Source organism: Plectropomus leopardus, chromosome 6 (genome assembly GCF_026936395.1).
Source record: "Plectropomus leopardus strain MGB_pleo_1.0 chromosome 6, ASM2693639v1, whole genome shotgun sequence".
Lineage (NCBI taxonomy): Eukaryota > Metazoa > Chordata > Actinopteri > Perciformes > Serranidae > Plectropomus > Plectropomus leopardus.
In genome coordinates this window covers 17,104,000-17,125,706 of record NC_142181.1, presented here as the reverse complement: position 1 = coordinate 17,125,706, position 21,707 = coordinate 17,104,000, and the positions used below count along the sequence as shown (strand labels likewise).

Genomic DNA, 21,707 nt, shown 5'->3' with positions numbered 1-21,707 from the left:
GTTTCTTATTTTGCTACAGAAAGCAAGTAAAAAGAAGACACATACCCTTATATATTTACACATTCATTTTTAATTGATTAATAGTGTTGTCAAAAACATCGATTTATTGATAATGAACATTTGAAATGGTTTCAATGCTAAGTTTCAGCAGTACCAATACACCCATACCAGCTGCGCTTTCTCTCTCTCTTAAAGTTTAATACAGTCATTCTACTTTTCTTTGTTTATATTCAAGAAAAGTTGTTATCATCTTTAAGTCTTGCTATAGTTATCTTTGATACAGTTTTTAAAAGTTCATGCCCTCAATGTCAGTATTTGAAGAATATTAAAAATTATTTTGATTAGAAGTGTTTTTCAGGGTATTGTTTTAAAGACAGACATTCCAGTATTGTGACGACACTAAAAAGAAACATCACATTATAACTCAAGAGTGTATGGAGCCACATCTGAAATACCCACAGTGTCGCCAAAATCTGTATTAACCATATACAATGAAGCAATAATTCTGTTCCTCCTCAAACTGACTATTTTAGAATCAGAATCACTTTTATTGGCCAACTATATGTACACATACAAGGAATTGCTCATCAGTTCAGCTCATCAGCTCAACAGTGTTCTGTTGCCTCTACCAGAGGGAAGACATTGGAACAGGTTGTGTTCAGGGTTCAAGGGTCTGCAGTGATGTTTCTTGACCTTGGAGGTGTATAAGTCCTGAATGGAGGGCAGGCTGGCACCAAAGATTCTTTCTGCAGTTCTGACTGTTTGTTGTTGTCTGTTCCTGTCCTGTTTGGTGGCTGATTGATGCCACACAGTGATAGACATGCAGAGAGCCAACAGGATTATTGCAGTGTAGAATTGGATAAACTATTCCCTCCTGCCATTTGTCTGTGGAGACAGAAGCAGTCCAATTCCTGATATTTATATTTATCCAATATATTTTTGTCCTCCCAGGTAATCTGTTGGTGATAGCTTTCGTCAGTTATTTTGGGGCCAAGCTCCATCGGCCAAAAATTATCGCCGTGGGTTGTGTACTGATGTCCATTGGTACCTTCATCATCGCTCTGCCGCACTTCATCATCGGACGGTGAGTTAAAAGGAGCCAATAGGCCTGGGTGTTGTTTGACTTCAACTATAGACCCAATTTATATTTAAATGCATTAAAAATACATTTGAATTTGTTTTGACTCATCACGTATATGCAATATTTGAGTTTACAACACATCGACAACAGCTGCACAGAAGCTACATTTTTTAATCTGTGGAAATTTGGATTTGTTGTTGATGTGATATATTATTGCAAAAACAATGGTCTGGGCTTAGACAAAAATTGTGTGGTGAAAATGCTGTTTCCATGTGTGTCTTGTACGTTGTATCATTAACTAATCAGTCTTGTTGAAAAAACACCCAATGAATATAATAACGGCACACTACATCAAGGAGATTTTCATTAATACAACAGGAGAACTCAGTTTTGTGCTATTTTCCATTTTTACTCCTTATATATATCGTCAACCCAAATGCCACCATTCTTTTTCCATGATATATTACACAACCTTGTATAGCACTGTAACTGGGTCAGCATATACCAGGTCAGACATAAGGGTGTAGATGGATCAGCATGGCATTACTTTTTTCTTACTGACATGTTTCGAATGAAATCTGCTTCCAATCAGATTCACAGACTGTATTTTGTAACCAAGTAAAATGACTATTTCTTCCCCGTCCCCTGTATTTTAACTCATTGTTCCATTTTTCGTTCCATTGTTCCATGTTTTGTGTATAGCTATGAATATGAAACATCAGTGAGGTGGGTGGTTAACTCAACACTCAACCCTTCTCCTTGTCCGGTGGGCTCACCAGCAGACCTGTCCCAATATGGTAAACCACCACAAGTGCCAGCTACAGGTGAGAACTTACACATACATGCACTAGTGTAGACAGTAAAGATGTATGATTAAACTTATCTTTTCCTCCAGGATGTGAAGGTGACTCCAACCTGTCGATGTGGATCTATGTGCTCCTGGGAAATGTCTTGCGAGGGATCGGAGAGACGCCTGTTCAGCCACTTGGGATCTCTTATATAGATGATTTTGCTACTGAGGAGAACGCTGCGCTCTATGTTGGTAAGAAAACCATCACCCAGTTGTAGAGCTATACTTAAAAGTAAAGGCACTTCATTAGTGATGTAATTCCTTACGTATGATCTGCAAAATGTAATTTTGAAAATGTGCTGATGTTTATACCTCCACCCAAAATAAGCAGTACGCAGGTGTTCTGTTATTATGATTATTGAATTTCCATGCAACTTTCTTTACTCTGGACTTTATAATACTGCCAATATATAATCCATTAAGCAATCTGTAAAAGGACCAAGATATATACACCTCCCTTGATATGATCAGATATGTTATATTATATTGGTGTCACGTAACTGTTTTATCAGTCCAAGACAAAGGTTAAATAATACTCTGCAAGACTGCAAGGTTATTGCTGCTACTCTAAGAATAAACAACTAAATAAAAAAGAAAGGTTGAATAATGTTTGGGGTGCTTGATAGTCCAACCAAAGTGCTTGGTAGTAAACAGCCAAACATTAAATGCATTCTGCAATCAAAACAGTCAAAGGTAATTTGGGGGTAAAAGCTTGTTAAGAAAAAATGCATGTTTCATGACTATTGCATTATTTGAAGCAGAAAACACAGCCTTCTTCAGAGCACATTACAATATCTCCTAATAATGCCATGCTTGATGAAAGCTCCACCATGTGCAGTGGTGTTTTGCTCAGATATGAACAAGGCAGTAATTCTCTGTAGTGTTCTACAATAGCATATGACTAATACTGAACAAGAACATGCTTAATTAGCAAGTCTTTTCCATACAAATGTGGCTTCAAAACATGGACATAAATATATGAATAAATGAAATATTTTATTATTGGGTCATGCAGTTATGCGCACCTCGCATGGGCTTATAAGAAACCATAAAATCAAAACAATCCAGGACCAGAGTCAAACATATATATATTTTCTGACAACATTAAGAAGAAAGTAAATGGAAAATGGAGCAAAGCAACAGAAGTATCCTACATAATTAAATCATCCTAGTGTAAGACAGAGGTCATGGATCACTCAAAGACAATTTCAGTCAACTAATTTATCTTGCCTTCTTTTAAAGGCTTTTGCGACAAAATTGGCAAACTTAAAAACATCGACTTAAACAACCATTGTAGCTTTTGGTAATCTGAGCATCATAGTTAAAACAGTATAAATTTGTCATGTAAATTAATATGAATTCTAAGTATGTCAAATTGGTGGTAAATTGTTTATCTATGCTTTAGACAGTCCTAACCAGTTTGTATGTTGTATCTCCTCATGTGTGTTTTTCATATCCTAGGCTGTGTGCAGACCATTTCAGTAGTTGGACCTGTGTTTGGCTACCTGTTGGGCTCTCTTTGTGCCAAAATATATGTGGACATTGGATTTGTAAAAATGGGTGAGTTTAAACACGAGTATGTATTTAAGTCTTTTTAGGCCAGAACATTATGCAAATAAGCTTACTGTCCAGTCACCCTAGACTCACAACAACCTCACATGTAAGGATTTGGATTTTTTTTTCTTACACCACACATCATGTTGAAGCTTGCCTACCTTAGAGATCCTGTAATAACTTGTTGCACGTTTGTTTTGTTTTTCTGTCATTGTATCATATATACCTTACCTTTGCCATACCAGGCCAGCAACCTATGCATGGCAGCTGACAATATTTGGTTAATAGACATGTATTTATTAGTGGCCATCTTAATTCTCTATTGACCTATCAGACATTGAAATAAAAGAAAATCATTATAATTCAAGGGAGCATATAATTCATTCAAGGCCAAAAATATAAAGTAGGTCTTTTTCACAGGAGGTTTTTGTCACAAGAATAAAAGCACATGTATGAAGACAATTATTGATGGCTGAATACGGTTTCAAATTCTTGGTATTGTGTATTCTTACTGGGAAACCTGAATAGATCAGGGTCATCGGTAATGCTATTAGTGAACCTGCACATTTCCTGCAATTACAGATCAGAAGATCTGCTCAGAAAAAAAGGCCTTTTCATTCATAAGACTGAGGCAGGATATTATCAGATATGACAAGCAGTATATGTATGGCTCACAGACTCAGAACAGGTGAACAGGATCAGCATCAATTAGCTAATGAACATAGCATGCTGGGGGACAGGAGGGACAAAGCCCTGTGAAAGACTGCAATCAAAAAGAGTGCAGCAGAGGAAGAAGCAGAACCAAGACCGAAAAATAGAAAAGTAGCAGAAGAAAAGAACCAGAGAGAAAAAAGAAACAACAGACACAAAGAAAAGGAAATGTAACCGGCAACAAAAAAGGGCATCAGAGGAAGAATGAGTCAAAGATATAAGTAGAGGGAGCTCAGTAGCCTTTACAAAGCCTTAAAAAGAAAGTTAAAAAAAACTCTGCATATTACATACAGGGTCTGTTTTAACCATACATGTACCATTGAGCATCTATTACATGTCATCATCTGTTCCCCCAACACAGAAACTATCACCATCACCCCAGCAGATGCCCGCTGGGTTGGGGCCTGGTGGTTGGGCTACCTTATAGCTGGGGTCATCACCCTGCTCTCTGCCATCCCATTCTGGTTTCTGCCCCGCTCCCTGCCCATATCCGGGTCCCAAGGCCCAGAAAATGGCACACCGGAACAGACAAGTTTCATAAAAGAGCCTCCTCTTCTGAAGCACAAGTATCCTACAGATGAAAACACTACTTTCATAGAGATGGCCAAAGGTAAATATTAATTCAGAAGTTTATTGTCCTTTGAAAATAAAACATGAAATGTCAGTACCTCTCAGAGCTGGAAAACAATGTCATCTAGACAGCTATATTGAAAAACCACTGGAATCATAGAAAATATTTAGATTCTGTTTATGGTTTCTGTGATCATAAATATTGATGGATTGCTTATTGTGTGGCGGCACGGTGGTGTCGTGGTTAGCACTGCAAGAGGGTCCCTGGTTCGAAACCCTCCCACAGTCCAAAGACATGCAGGTCAGGTTGATTGGTGACTCTAAATTGTCCTTAGGTGTGACTGTGAGCGTGTAAGGTTGTATGTCTATATGTGTCGGCCCTGCGATGGTCTGGCGACCTGTATGAAAATGAAAATGAATGAATGAATGCTTATTGTGTTAAATGTGGAGATGGCAGATATTTTCAAATACTACATATAGTGGCTTTAATTTCATCCTACTGTCAGAAGACAATATTCCTTCACTTCCCAGTATGTTCTGTAGACAGAAATCAGTATCATAATAATAAACATAATAATAAACCTTATTTATAGAGCACTTTTCATACAAGTAATGCAGATCAAAGTAAAAATGAGAGAATTTATATGAATTATAATTACAAGAATTACATTAATTACAAGCCAGACTAAAGAAAAGGATAATCAGCTGTTTAAACATATTCACCAAGCCTGCTTCTCAAATATCTTCTGGAAGGGTATTCCATTATTTTGGAGCAAAGTTAACAAACGTAAGGCAATCAGATTGTTACAGTGAGTAGTTACCATTATGATATTAAATAATTAACCTATTTTAACAGGTGTGCTTGTACTCAGATTTTTGTTTCTCTCTACAGACTTCATTCCAACCCTGCGGACTCTGCTGGGACACCCTGTGTATTTGATCTACCTGTGTGTGACAATCATCCAGCTGAACTCTCTCATCGGCATGGTCACCTACAAGCCCAAGTACATCGAGCAGCACTTCAGGCAGTCTGCCTCAAAGGCCAATTTTCTCATGGGTAAATAAAATTATTAAATGTCTTACAGCAGGATTTAGTGGTATCTGGCATTCAGGTTGAGGAGCTGAAACTTCTCCTGTGTGCCAATCGTGTAGAGCTATGGTGGCAGACACGAAAACATGAATGGACCTACGGAGAGCCAGTGTTTGGTTTATCTGTTCTGGGCTCCTCTGTGGTAGAGGACCCACCAAGGCTAATTAATGAAGGCTGGGACACTTTGATCTTTGATCACATTGGAGCTATTTGGTATGAAATATGCACAATGTAACTGGAGCTGTGATGTTGGAGGGTTACAGCAGACGATGCCAGAAATAAAGGGAGGGTGTTTGCTTAGGTGCTCTTTTGGAGCGCTCTTTTCACCCTCTGTGGGTGTGCATGGCTAGACAGAACTTTTTGTGCACAATCAACTGGATGGTGGCAGATATACAACAGAGCATATTTTCATAAAGAAAGCATTTTTTTATGGTATGTTATTAGGGATCTTTTCAATAATTACACAATTGTAATTCTCATCCATATCTTTATTTTAGTGACATGAATTAATCATCCCCATATTTCTACGATTGCGCACCAGCTATTGAGCCTTTTGGAAAGTGCAAAAACATATATCACTGTGCATAGGTCATACACCAAGGATATGACAGGATATGACACAATATGACATTATGACATTCTATACACTCCAGTTTTCAGATAATAATAAACTCATGATAACCTAGTTATGGATATTATATACCATCTTTTCCAGTGGTATCTTAATCCTACACACCCTCACACAAATTCTACAGAAAACCTAAGCACTGGACCATTTAATTAAAAAAATGTGCATTAACATTTGCCTAGTTGGCTCAAAATACATCTTTTGTCAAAATACAGTGGAAAGCTTACACATGTAACATGTTTGTCATTCCAGCTTCATTATGTTTTTTTTTTCTAAAAGTGTATCTACAAGTCAGCATTATTTTCCCAGTTACTTTGTGGTATTTTGCATTTGCTGAATGAAGCAGAAAATGACCTTTGTTGAAGAGAGGAGAAATGGGTCGGGGCTCAAATTCAGCCGAGCCTACAAACCACCACAGCTGCAGAGACTGGAGCTTTGTGGTTATGAAAAAGGCTCTGGATATGAAATGAAATATTGAATGAAGTTGATAACATAAGATGAAAGTCTCTACGTACATGTGGTCTCATCAAAAGAGATGCCAGCGCTGACTGGATTGGCTGCATATGAAAGAGAATGCAATATTAGTGACCAGAGCAAATGACATGGATGTAGATAAAAGACCAGAAAGTCTTCACATTGATGTCAAATGAAGGTATGAGAGAGGAGACTAACATTAAAAGCAGGGCTTTTTAGATCAAGGCGACTTAGAATTTGTGTAGCTTTATTTCTCCCCTCTGTGTATTAGCAAGTCTGAAAAATGACAGTTGAGCATGGATACATATTAAATCATATTGTCTGTCTTTGTTCAAATCCTAAATTAGCCTTCAAAGCATTTTATTTCAGCTAATATTTATCTTGTGTTTTGCTGGTAGGTGTGATCAATATCCCAGCTGTGGCACTGGGTATGTTTTCTGGAGGCCTGCTGATGAAGAGGCTGAAGCTGAACATCATGGGCGCAGCAAGGTTTGCCTTCGGAACATCTCTGATCGGTTACATCCTGTCGCTGTTCTTCTTTGCAATGAGCTGCGAGAATGCCAAGGTAGCTGGTGTGACACTTTCGTACAATAGGTGAGTCATAGAAAATCACATGGTGTGTTGGGGTTGCTTTTATCAAAATGTGTTTTAATAATATATGCAGTACAGCACAGTACAAGTATTCATCAACCTTACTGGTCATTACTTACTATAACTTAAATAAACCTCATGATTTTTTACTCCTGGGAGTGGGAAATTCAAGAACATCTGATTGGAAATAGCACAGCACAGTAGAGTCCTGCACTGGACTCCATGGACTCCCATAACAAGCATACATACGCTCACTGAAATTTGCATAAATGTAGCCAGCCAGCCAGGACATGCCTGCCCAAATATGTGTGAAGCCTACAGTATATAAGGAGGCATATGACACTCTCACTTATCCTACACCCTCTTAAACAAGGGGCGAGGGAATGACAAGTCCTCTAGGTAGAAGACTTTGCCTGCACTAATAGTTACAACATTTTAGCCATTGCTCTCACAAGGTTCACTACTGGACTCTAAAGGGATATCTTTCAGCCCTTGCAAGGCCTGACCCTGCAGGGGCTGAAAGACAAGCAGTAGACACACAGGTAGATCAGACAAGCAGCAGACACTCTGCACACCACATTTCCCAGTTAATCAAACAGTATGGAAACATAAAGGTGTATAATGCCCAAAGGGACGTCATGTGCAACGGAGCTGACTGATGCCCAACCCTTTTCACCAGCTTGTAATTGGAGAACAGTATTACCCATAGATTCCGGGTGGGGGTGGAGTCTGTGTGAAGTAGGACAACAAAATGCAACTTTTTGATCATGAATGTTTTGTATCATGAATCATACCCTCTAAAGATAAACATGGTTCAAGTAAGGTTTGTAAATGTTAAATTAATATTGTGGACAAGTTCAAGTATCTAGGCAGGACTGGCATCAGATAGGCAAAGGTTTCCATTTGGGCCACACATGAAAGAACAGCATGAGAACCGCAAACAGAACAAGCAGGAACAGGCACACTGGTGTTTTAACACTGAGGTAACCAGTAGGTGATCACAAGCTTAAACCCAGCCAGGAAAAAAATAACAGACCAACAAAAAACATCCTGTGTGTGTGTGTGTTTGTGCGTGTTTGTGTGTGTGTGTGTGTGTGTGTGTGTGTGTGTGTGTGTGTGTGTGTGTGTGTGTGCGCGCGCCCAATGCACTGCTGATTCTCAACTGAGATTCAACAGCTCACACAACTGATGTGACACAAAACAGCAGGCTAAAAGCTGCCAAATGGATATTCACTCATATATCATGCCCTCTCCTCTTAGAAGAGAAAGCAACTATGAGATTAAAATAACACATTATTTTCTCTTAAAAGTTACATTATTTTTTTTCACCACATGCATTAAAATGTGAAACACTTTGTTTTATAAATGTTGCTTGGCCTGTATAATGCATTTTATTATATACTGGCCTGTAATTGCATGATATATAATTTCCTCTAATGTGTATTTTTCTCTCACTCTCCTCCCTCCAGCATGGGCACGATATCTTACGATGCACACTCAGTGTTTGCAGCCTGCAACTCAGACTGTTTTTGTTCAGCAAGTGACTGGGATCCAGTCTGTGGAGAGAATGGCATCACATATGTTTCTCCCTGTCTCGCTGGCTGCACAGGCTCTGCTGGCTCAGGGAAAAACACAGTAAGTTGACAAGGTACTCAGACTATAAGAAATATTACGCATGGAAAATAAAATTCTTGCATAGAATACCATTGTATTCTGCAGACAGTATAGCATAGCTTTGGCTGGTTCACAGCATGCCTAAAACCGAAAAAAAAGAATTGAAAATTAGTCTGTATTCTGTGTTTAAAGATTAAATTAAACATTAGCCTTTTTTTTTTTTTTTTTTTTTTAAGTGTAAATGTAAAAGTTAAATACATATCAGTCTTTTGTTTGTGCTTGTGCATTTATTTATTTTTTACTAGATGGAGTCATGATATTTTCTTATTGAATAATTTAATGTTCCTATTATTTAGATCTCATAATCTATATTTAAATTATGTGATTGCAATGAACCATGTCATCTGCTGTACCTAGTTGGCCTCTTAAATTGATTAAAGGTGGTTGCAGTGATTTTGGTGATCTTCAGCCACATATATGAATGCATGTGTACATGCAGTATATGTATTGTTGTATTTATGTGTCTCTGTCCTGCTATACATGGTCAAGTGTGTGCAACTATGCATGTCTCTGCAGGTCTTCTCTAACTGTAGCTGTGTCGGTGTGGCTGGTAACTTTACGGCCAGTACAGGTCAGTGCCATCACACAGATGACTGTGACAGGATGTTTCCGTACTTCCTGGCTCTCTCAGTCATCACTTCCTTTATCATCTCCCTGGGGGGAACACCTGGCTACATGCTTCTCATCAGGTTAGATTTTAATTTCAAACATGTAATGAAAAAATGCTCACACTGCTACAAATATGACCATATTAGCTTTAATGCAACCCCCCCCCCCCAACATGTTTCATAATTTGCATTTGGACCCTTTGGACCTGTGTTAGTCGATGCTGATTTCAGAGGCACTTTTAAATCTAACAAATGATCCTACTTCACATTCCACTTGATATAACCCACATTTGTAGCAGGTTGTTGAATAAGAGTCCTTTAGTTAGATGTTCAAAGTCAATGACATTTACTACTTTGATTTAGCTACTTTGAATGAAAAAAATCTCCATTTACTTACTATATTTTTGCAGACCTTACGTCTGACTGATGTGTTTATGTCAAGGAATCATGGGAAGTGAATTGAAGTGATCAAAGCATCCAGAGACAATGATTTGGGCCATTTATATCTGACTTATTGTTATTGGCAAAGGCTACATATTTGTGTTTGTATCTTTGTGACACACATATTAACAGTGTTTTTGGCAAACTGTTTAAAAATAGTCTTTTTCCAATCATATGCTGTGAATGACAATAAATGACAAGCATGATTGAAACAATGAAGTCATGCCTCATGAATTTACTATAATGACTGGCCCTTCTGATACAAAAGAAATGGGTCATGACAACCAGCAAAAGATTTGCTTTGTTTTGTGTTTGTGCTTTTCCTGTGCAGCACTCAATCACATGCTGGCTTCCTAAATTGGCACTCAGTCATCAAAACTTTGAGAATCATACAAAAGTAATAGTACAGTATGTCATAAGAAATAATTTGAAAGCGAAACGATAGTATGTCAAAAATGTCAATAAAAAAGTCATGTAAAAAGTCATTTCATAGTACATCATAAACGATTTGAAAAAAAAATCCTAGTATAATATGCTATATCATTTAATTTTGTTTTATGTGTGCACTTTTTCAGGGTATCTGTGGGTCCTTCAAAAGTCTCTAATTTAACTTTATACATATTAGGCCTTAAAAGTCTTGACGTTGTCTTAAATTTTAATCTCTGAGGTCCTAATTGCAGCAAATATTTAATTTAGTTTCATTTATCCATCAGTCAAGCTCCTCTTTATCAAAGTCCATATCTCTGATGTTACAAATCCTACCACTTAAGCTAATAATGTCTTTTTACTTTATACTTGCACTTATCTGTTGACAAAATACAGATTAGCCTAACTCACTCTAATAATCATAAACATTCCTCTGTGTGGGACCATTTGTTTACTTTTATACTAAATTACAATGCTTGATTAAGAAAATGATAAATTTGTCCAAAAATCAGTCTTAATTTGGTTGAAAATTGTCTTGAAAAAGACTTTAAAAAGCAATGAATTTATTTGTCTGATATCTGTTGACACTCTGCCTTTCGTTCGTAGCCATCAATCATATGCTGGCTTTCTGCATTTGGCACTCAGTCATCTAAACTTTGAGAGCCTCTCCGTAAAAGGATAGATTCTTCTGCACCACAGCATCCTCTGCTGGCTAACAGTTCACCGACACAGAGGCATCCTCTCTATTCAAATGTTCCATAGAACATCAATACAAAAATACAATGTAAAACATCCCACTAGTTTTATCATCCTTGTGTTCTTCTCCCTACAGTGGATTTTATTTTTAAACAAAAAGGTTTCAGAAATGTTTTTCTGTAACATATTGTACTGTGAGTACAATGCAATGAACATATTCTTTTCTTCTGAAATTGTTAGAGAGCCATTTTTATGTCAATCAATTAGTCAAGAAATCAATCATTTAAATTTCACATGGAATAATTCTAGGTGCAACTCCAGTGAAACGTTATCAACTTCTTTAACTTGTGCACTATAATTTAGTCCCTTTTTGAGTCGTCTCACATCGTTGGCTGCTGTTCAGTATTTGTCTGTGTTCCTGGAGGGTTCTGGTAATACAGGGTTTCTGGTTGTGGAATGATTTACTGTCAACACATCCCACCGTGATCCTCAGCAGGAACAGGACAGCGCCTTACATTCCCACTGTCACACCAATCCTCATTCACCATAAAGCACATGCCTCCTTTCCTTCTCTCACATGAAGATATGTGATGATGCATTATAAAATGTATGTTGTTGACATTCTCAATGTACATTTGTTTTTACTGTAAATGAGATTACCACTTTAGTTTACGTCATTTTTATTTGCAAATTAGAAAGGAACTTGAGTTAATCTTGAATGGGATGTGTTTTTTGCTGTTGACATGTCATGTTCTAGTCAGGTTCTGATAATATTTCTTCAAACGTGTCTGCAATTTCTCCTCATGAAGGTGCATCAGACCTCAGCTGAAATCTCTGGCATTGGGTTTCCATGCTCTGGCAACGCGTACCCTTGGTAAGTGTTTTCAAAACATTCACTATGGAACATGTTTGGGTGACTCAAGGCTCAGATGAAAACTGTTTAAATATGTTACTCTGGGTTAATATCCCTTCTCAATCTTACCTCCAAACTTACCTGTCACCTGAACAACCAGATTTACTCCAAAGTACAAGTGTTTGCAAGAATTTCAGTGTTTCGGACTCATTTGAATGTTTTGTTTGACTGCTCCAAACAGTAAAATCAGTTGTTTTTCAGTTTTTGGGTATTTGATTGTAAAAATATGTTTTTGGTCTCACAGCAGGGATCCCAGCACCCATCTACTTTGGGGCAATCATTGACACCACATGTCTAAAATGGGGTCAGAGGAGGTGTGGAGGCTTAGGAGCCTGTAGAATCTACAACACCACTGCATACAGGTACTCACACTCTAGCATGTGGCATTCAGAGTTTTGTAGATCTGTCATTTTCTGTATTGGTAACATTTAGCGAGAATCACAGTGGTCTTAGAGTGACATGTTAGTAACACTTTCATGACAAACTATAATGTGGCATATTTTATGACATTTTTATTTAGATTTTATGTAACGAGACTTTTTATTTTAGATTTTTATGGCATAATTTGCTATGACATTTTTCATGACTTTTAAAGACTTATACACTGGCATATGTTATGACATAATACACTATGACATTTTTTTATTTAATTAAAATCAAAATTTTAATTTTTTTATGACGTATTATACAGTGACATATTTTTCAAACATTTTTTATGACATACTTGACTACTGACATTTTTATGATATGCTGTACTATGATTATTTGACATTTTTTGTGTCTTACAATGACATTTTCAGATTTCTTTTAAGGCATACTAACCTGTGACATTTGTTTTCACAATTTTTATGACATACTATACTAAAACTTTTTTATTACATTTTTGTATAATTCTATTCTGTGTCATTTCTTATGATATTTTATGGTGTTTTATATCAGAAAAAATAGAATATAAAATTTCAAGAAATAATATTATAGTTTAGTATGTTTAAAATCAGAAAAAGATTCATAGTGTCAAATTTCATGATAAACATTTAAAATGGCACACTATAGTAGCCATGTAATATAAAATCATTAAAAGTCATAGAATAGTGTGCCATAAAACAGTAATATTACATCATCTCAGAAACGGTGTCCTAGAAATGTCACAGTTCAGAATGACATAAAAATGTTAAGTCAAAAAGTCATAGTCTAGTATGCCACAAAAAAGTCCCAAAAATGTCATACAAAAAATGTCATTAAAAGCAAATGCATAGTATATCATGAAAAAACTTCATTGCAGAAATGTATGTATGAGGTCCAAGGTGGCACGAAAACGTCATAGGTATGTGGTCCAAAATGGTTGTGTGCTCAGCCCCTTTCTGTTCACACTGTACACCCATGACTGCACTCCCAGACATCAGGAGAACTCTATTGTGAAATATGCGGACAACACCACGATCATCGGCCATATTATAAACAGTGATGAGAGTTCATATAGGGAGGAAATCAACAATTTTGCAGTGTGGTGCACAGAGAAGAACCTACTGCTCAACGTAAGTAAAAGCAAGGAGTTGATTGTTGATTTTAGAAAGAAGTAGTCAAAGACACACACCCATGTCTACATCAGTGGAGCTGAGGTGGAGCAGGCGAACAGCTGTAGGTTCTTTTGAATTAACATCACTGAGAACCTATCTTGGTCATCACACATCACCACCCAGGTTAAAAGAGCAAAGAAAAGGCTCTACTTCCTACATAAACTTAAGAAGACTAAATTCCAGAGCAAGATCCTGGTTAACTTCCACAGAGGAGCAAAAGAAAGCACACTGCCTGGAAACATCACAAACTGGCATGGTTCATGCACGGCCCAGGACAGGAAGGCTCTGCAGCAGGTTATTAAAACTGCCCAGAACATCACTGGTTCCCATCTACAGAGCATCAGTGACCTCAGTGGAGTGAGGTGTCTGCTCAAAGAATACTGAAAGACAGAAGCCACCCCAGCCACAGTCTGTTCACCCTGCCGCCATCTCAAAAAAGATACAGAACTATTCGCTGCAAAACCACGACACTACAGAGCAGCTTCTTTCCCCAGGTTGTGAGACTCGCGCTATTTAAAGGGGTTTTCAGATATTTTGGGGACATGTCATATTTTGACATTTTATGCCATTGATAGTATTGCATTTTCCATAATTTTTTCGACATGCTGTATTATAGTTTTGGGCAGTTTTTGCAACATACTGTGCTATGGCCTATCTCGGCAGGCTATTTTATGCTGTTTTGATGTGTTTTAAGCTGTTTTTGGGACATGTCATATTTTGACAATTTTAGCCATGCTGAACGTTTAAAGAGAACCTGCTGTCATTTTAAATAGAAATGATAAAAAAGAATTTCTCAAGAAAGTCTTTGACAATAAATGGTTTCCTAGTGTCTTTAAAATTTAATCTTTTAAAATGTGCAAATGGGCCCCTTTTTTTCATTTTTTTTAACTCCAACAAAAATTTCCAGCGCTTTATTTTTTTTCCATGTTCAGCTCCATGTTCAGCTCATCTGAACGCTAACATATACTATAAGAGTGACTGTCCTCTTCATGATGGATACATGTGTGTCATTTTTTCTACATGTAGTATTATGGTGTTTTGGCCGATTTCTATCTTTCGCTTTCTATCCTATGGCGTGTTTTGGCACGCTATTTTATGCTGTTTTATGGTGTTTTCAGCTGTTTGTTGTTTTGGACATGTCATATTTTGATATTTTTGCCTTATGGTGTTTTTGGCCGTTTTTGCACCATTCTATGCTATGGTGTATCTATTCACGCTATTTTATGCTGTTTTGAGGTGTTTTTTCAGCTGTTTTTGGGACATTTCAGATTTTGACTTGTTTAGCCTTACCATAGTGTTGCCTTTTTTTTGGCTTGCTTTATCATGTGTTTTTAGATAGATAGATAGATAGATAGATAGATAGATAGATAGATAGATAGATAGATAGATAGATAGAAAGAAAGAAGATACTTTATTGATCCCTGCAGAGAAATTCATTAATCCAGCACCACAAAAAACACATAACAGTTAATAAATAAATAAAATCAGAGATTATCAAAAAATCACAAGAACAAGTTTAGAGCAACATACATAATAAAAAAGGAGCACAATTATTGCACTCAACCCAGTCCTGATGGGGGTGGGGGGTTTAAGGGGTGTTAGAAAGCCTAATGGCTGATGGGACAGAGGACCTCCTTAGCCTCTCCGTCCTGCAGCACAGTGAGGTGAGCCACTCACTGTGCCTACTCCTCTGTCCAGCCAGGATGTTATGGAGCTTTCAATTTCTTTAAAGTGCACCACTTCACCACAGTTATCAGTCCGTCCAGCCTCCTGCCGAGCACTGAGCTCGCCTTTTTAACCAGCTTGTCCAGGCGTCTGCCGTTTCTGTCTGTCATGCTGTCTCCCCAATAGATTGCAATACAGAACAAGGAGCTTGCCACCACAGTCTGATAAAACATGTTCAGCAAGTCACTGCAGACCTTAAAAGATCTGAGCATACTGAGAAAAAACAGACGACTCCGCCCCCTCTTGTACAAAGCATCCATGTTTGTGGATAAGTCCAGCTTGTTGTCCGAGACCACACACAGGTATTAGTAGGTCTGCACAACCTTGCTGGCCTCCCCTTGTATGCAGACCAGCTGAGAGAGTGGGGTTTTTTTGAACCGTTTTTGCAACATATTACTCTACGGCATGTCTCAACAGGCTATTTTATGTGGTATGTGTTTTAAGCTGTTTTTGGGAAATGTCATATTTTGGAATTTTTAGCCATACTATAGACTTGCCTTTTCAGTCATTTTGTCAACATTCATTGTTATGTTGTTTTATTTTGCTATTTTTACAACATTCTATTCTATGGCCTGTCTATGCACGGTCTTCAATGCTGTTTTGAGGTGTTTTCAGCTGTTTTTGGGACATGCCATATTTTGACATTTTTGCCTTTTCGGTCATTTTTTCAACATGCATTTTTATGGTGTTTTTGGCCATTTTTGCACCGTTCTATGCTATGGTGTGTTTATGCACGCTATTTAATGCAGTTTTGAGGTGTTTTCAGCTGTTTTTGGGACATGCCATATTTTGACATTTTTGCCTTACTATAGCCTTGCCTTTTCGGTCATTTTTTCATCATGCATGAATGTGGTGTTTTTGGCCATTTTTGAACCGTTCTATGCTATGGCGTGTTTATGCACGCTATTTAATGCAGTTTTGAGGTGTTTTCAGCTGTTTTTGGGACATGCCATATTTTGACATTTTTGCCTTACTATAGCCTTGCCTTTTCGGTCATTTTTTCAACATGCATTTTTATGGTGTTTTTGGCCATTTTTGCACCGTTCTATGCTATGGTGTGTTTATGCACGCTATTTAATGCAGTTTTGAGGTGTTTTCAGCTGTTTTTGGGACATGCCATATTTTGACATTTTTGCCTTGCCTTTTTGGTCATTTTTTCAACATGCATTATTATGGTGTTTTTGGCCATTTTTGAACCGTTCTATGCTATGGTGTGTTTATGCACGCTATTTAATGCAGTTTTGAGGTGTTTTCAGCTGTTTTTGGGACATGCCATATTTTGACATTTTTGCCTTACTATAGCCTTGCCTTTTCGGTCATTTTTTCAACATGCATTTTTATGGTGTTTTTGGCCATTTTTGCACCGTTCTATGCTATGGTGTGTTTATGCACGCTATTTAATGCAGTTTTGAGGTGTTTTCAGCTGTTTTTGGGACATGCCATATTTTGACATTTTTGCCTTACTATAGCCTTGCCTTTTCGGTCATTTTTTCAACATGCATTTTTATGGTGTTTTTGGCCATTTTTGCACCGTTCTATGCTATGGCGTGTTTATGCACGCTATTTAATGCAGTTTTGAGGTGTTTTCAGCTGTTTTTGGGACATGCCATATTTTGACATTTTTGCCTTACTATAGCCTTGCCTTTTTGGTCATTTTTTCAACATGCATTATTATGGTGTTTTTGGCCATTTTGAACCGTTCTATGCTATGGTGTGTTTATGCACGCTATTTAATGCAGTTTTGAGGTGTTTTCAGCTGTTTTTGGGACATGCCATATTTTGACATTTTTGCCTTACTATAGCCTTGCCTTTTCAGTCATTTTTTCAACATGCATTATTATGGTGTTTTTGGCCATTTTTGAACCGTTCTATGCTATGGTGTGTTTATGCACGCTATTTAATGCAGTTTTGAGGTGTTTTCAGCTGTTTTTGGGACATGCCATATTTTGACATTTTTGCCTTACTATAGCCTTGCCTTTTCGGTCATTTTTTCAACATGCATTATTATGGTGTTTTTGGCCATTTTTGAACCGTTCTATGCTATGGTGTGTTTATGCACGCTATTTAATGCAGTTTTGAGGTGTTTTCAGCTGTTTTTGGGACATGCCATATTTTGACATTTTTGCCTTACTATAGCCTTGCCTTTTTGGTCATTTTTTCAACATGCATTTTTGTGGTGTTTTTGGCCATTTTTGAACCGTTCTATGCTATGGTGTGTTTATGCACGCTATTTAATGCAGTTTTGAGGTGTTTTCAGCTGTTTTTGGGACATGCCATATTTTGACATTTTTGCCTTACTATAGCCTTGCCTTTTCGGTCATTTTTTCAACATGCATTTTTATGGTGTTTTTGGCCATTTTTGAACCGTTCTATGCTATGGTGTGTTTATGCACGCTATTTAATGCAGTTTTGAGGTGTTTTCAGCTGTTTTTGGGACATACCATATTTTGACATTTTTGCCTTTTCGGTCATTTTTTCAACATGCATTATTATGGTGTTTTTGGCCATTTTTGCACCGTTCTATGCTTTGACATGTATATGCATGCTATTTTATACTGTTTTGAGGTGTTTTCAGCTGTTTTTGGGACATGCCATATTTTGACATTTTTGCCTTACTATAGCCTTGCCTTTTCAGTCATTTTTTCAACATGCATTATTATGATGTTTTTGGCCATTTTTGAACCGTTCTATGCTATGGTGTGTTTATGCACGCTATTTAATGCAGTTTTGAGGTGTTTTCAGCTGTTTTTGGGACATGCCATATTTTGACATTTTTGCCTTACTATAGCCTTGCCTTTTTGGTCATTTTTCAACATGCATTATTATGGTGTTTTTGGCCATTTTTGAACCGTTCTATGCTATGGTGTGTTTATGCACGCTATTTAATGCAGTTTTGAGGTGTTTTCAGCTGTTTTTGGGACATGCCATATTTTGACATTTTTGCCTTACTATAGCCTTGCCTTTTCGGTCATTTTTTCAACATGCATTTTTGTGGTGTTTTTGGCCATTTTTGAACCGTTCTATGCTATGGTGTGTTTATGCACGCTATTTAATGCAGTTTTGAGGTGTTTTCAGCTGTTTTTGGGACATACCATATTTTGACATTTTTGCCTTTTCGGTCATTTTTTCAACATGCATTATTATGGTGTTTTTGGCCATTTTTGCACCGTTCTATGCTTTGACATGTATATGCATGCTATTTTATACTGTTTTGAGGTGTTTTCAGCTGTTTTTGGGACATGCCATATTTTGACATTTTTGCCTTACTATAGCCTTGCCTTTTCAGTCATTTTTCAACATGCATTATTATGCTGTTTTTTGCCATTTTTGAACCGTTCTATGCTATGGTGTGTTTATGCACGCTATTTAATGCAGTTTTGAGGTGTTTTCAGCTGTTTTTGGGACATGCCATATTTTGACATTTTTGCCTTACTATAGCCTTGCCTTTTCGGTCATTTTTTCAACATGCATTATTATGGTGTTTTTGGCCATTTTTGAACCGTTCTATGCTATGGTGTGTTTATGCACGCTATTTAATGCAGTTTTGAGGTGTTTTCAGCTGTTTTTGGGACATGCCATATTTTGACATTTTTGCCTTACTATAGCCTTGCCTTTTCAGTCATTTTTTCAACATGCATTTTTATGGTGTTTTTGGCCATTTTTGCACCGTTCTATGCTATGGCGTGTTTATGCACGCTATTTAATGCAGTTTTGAGGTGTTTTCAGCTGTTTTTGGGACATGCCATATTTTGACATTTTTGCCTTACTATAGCCTTGCCTTTTTGGTCATTTTTTCAACATGCATTATTATGGTGTTTTTGGCCATTTTTGAACCGTTCTATGCTATGGTGTGTTTATGCACGCTATTTAATGCAGTTTTGAGGTGTTTTCAGCTGTTTTTGGGACATGCCATATTTTGACATTTTTGCCTTTACTATAGCCTTGCCTTTTTGGTCATTTTTTCAACATGCATTATTATGGTGTTTTTGGCCATTTTTGAACCGTTCTATGCTATGGTGTGTTTATGCACGCTTATTTAATGCAGTTTTGAGGTGTTTTCAGCTGTTTTTGGGACATGCCATATTTTGACATTTTTGCCTTACTATAGCCTTGCCTTTTCGGTCATTTTTTCAACATGCATTATTATGGTGTTTTTGGCCATTTTTGAACCGTTCTATGCTATGGTGTGTTTATGCACGCTATTTAATGCAGTTTTGAGGTGTTTTCAGCTGTTTTTGGGACATGCCATATTTTGACATTTTTGCCTTACTATAGCCTTGCCTTTTCGGCCATTTTTTCAACATGCATTTTTATGGTGTTTTTGGCCATTTTTGCACCGTTCTATGCTATGGCGTGTTTATGCACGCTATTTAATGCAGTTTTGAGGTGTTTTCAGCTGTTTTTGGGACATGCCATATTTTGACATTTTTGCCTTACTATAGCCTTGCCTTTTTGGTCATTTTTCAACATGCATTATTATGGTGTTTTTGGCCATTTTGAACCGTTCTATGCTATGGTGTGTTTATGCACGCTATTTAATGCAGTTTTGAGGTGTTTTCAGCTGTTTTTGGGACATGCCATATTTTGACATTTTTGCCTTACTATAGCCTTGCCTTTTTGGTCATTTTTTTCAACATGCATTATTGTGGTGTTTTTGGCCATTTTTGAACCGTTCTATGCTATGGTGTGTTTATGCACGCTATTTAATGCAGTTTTGAGGTGTTTTCAGCTGTTTTTGGGACATGCCATATTTTGACATTTTTGCCTTACTATAGCCTTGCCTTTTCGGCCATTTTTTCAACATGCATTTTTGTGGTGTTTTTGGCCATTTTGCACCGTTCTATGCTATGGCGTGTTTATGCACGCTATTTAATGCAGTTTTGAGGTGTTTTCAGCTGTTTTTGGGACATGCCATATTTTGACATTTTTGCCTTACTATAGCCTTGCCTTTTCGGTCATTTTTTCAACATGCATTATTATGGTGTTTTTGGCCATTTTTGAACCGTTCTATGCTATGGTGTGTTTATGCACGCTATTTAATGCAGTTTTGAGGTGTTTTCAGCTGTTTTTGGGACATGCCATATTTTGACATTTTTGCTTTACTATAGCCTTGCCTTTTCGGCCATTTTTTCAACATGCATTATTGTGGTGTTTTTGGCCATTTTTGAACCGTTCTATGCTATGGTGTGTTTATGCACGCTATTTAATGCAGTTTTGAGGTGTTTTCAGCTGTTTTTGGGACATGCCATATTTTGACATTTTTGCCTTACTATAGCCTTGCCTTTTCGGTCATTTTTTCAACATGCATTATTATGGTGTTTTTGGCCATTTTTGAACCGTTCTATGCTATGGTGTGTTTATGCACGCTATTTAATGCAGTTTTGAGGTGTTTTCAGCTGTTTTTGGGACATGCCATATTTTGACATTTTGCCTTACTATAGCCTTGCCTTTTTGGTCATTTTTCAACATGCATTATTATGGTGTTTTTGGCCATTTTTGAACCGTTCTATGCTATGGTGTGTTTATGCACGCTATTTAATGCAGTTTTGAGGTGTTTTCAGCTGTTTTTGGGACATGCCATATTTTGACATTTTTGCCTTACTATAGCCTTGCCTTTTCGGTCATTTTTTCAACATGCATTTTTATGGTGTTTTTGGCCATTTTTGAACCGTTCTATGCTATGGTGTGTTTATGCACGCTATTTAATGCAGTTTTGAGGTGTTTTCAGCTGTTTTTGGGACATGCCATATTTTGACATTTTTGCCTTACTATAGCCTTGCCTTTTTGGTCATTTTTTCAACATGCATTATTATGGTGTTTTTGGCCATTTTTGAACCGTTCTATGCTATGGTGTGTTTATGCACGCTATTTAATGCAGTTTTGAGGTGTTTTCAGCTGTTTTTGGGACATGCCATATTTTGACATTTTGCCTTACTATAGCCTTGCCTTTTCGGTCATTTTTTCAACATGCATTATTATGGTGTTTTTGGCCATTTTTGAACCGTTCTATGCTATGGTGTGTTTATGCACGCTATTTAATGCAGTTTTGAGGTGTTTTCAGCTGTTTTTGGGACATGCCATATTTTGACATTTTTGCC

At 37.3% G+C, this 21,707-nt stretch overlaps 1 protein-coding gene across 1 annotated transcript in view; it reads left to right on the top strand.

The window, feature by feature from the left end:
- Window positions 1-21,707, top strand: part of LOC121943423 (solute carrier organic anion transporter family member 1C1-like) — a 69,457-nt gene that overhangs the window by 21,353 nt on the left and 26,397 nt on the right. The window contains exons 4-14 of the mRNA XM_088078887.1: window positions 952-1,084; window positions 1,784-1,905; window positions 1,977-2,123; window positions 3,393-3,491; window positions 4,558-4,806; window positions 5,659-5,823; window positions 7,357-7,552; window positions 9,019-9,184; window positions 9,740-9,912; window positions 12,204-12,268; window positions 12,552-12,669. Of these exons, the coding sequence (XP_087935013.1) occupies window positions 952-1,084; window positions 1,784-1,905; window positions 1,977-2,123; window positions 3,393-3,491; window positions 4,558-4,806; window positions 5,659-5,823; window positions 7,357-7,552; window positions 9,019-9,184; window positions 9,740-9,912; window positions 12,204-12,268; window positions 12,552-12,669 (1,633 nt within the window). The remainder of the gene's footprint in view (window positions 1-951; window positions 1,085-1,783; window positions 1,906-1,976; window positions 2,124-3,392; window positions 3,492-4,557; window positions 4,807-5,658; window positions 5,824-7,356; window positions 7,553-9,018; window positions 9,185-9,739; window positions 9,913-12,203; window positions 12,269-12,551; window positions 12,670-21,707) is intronic.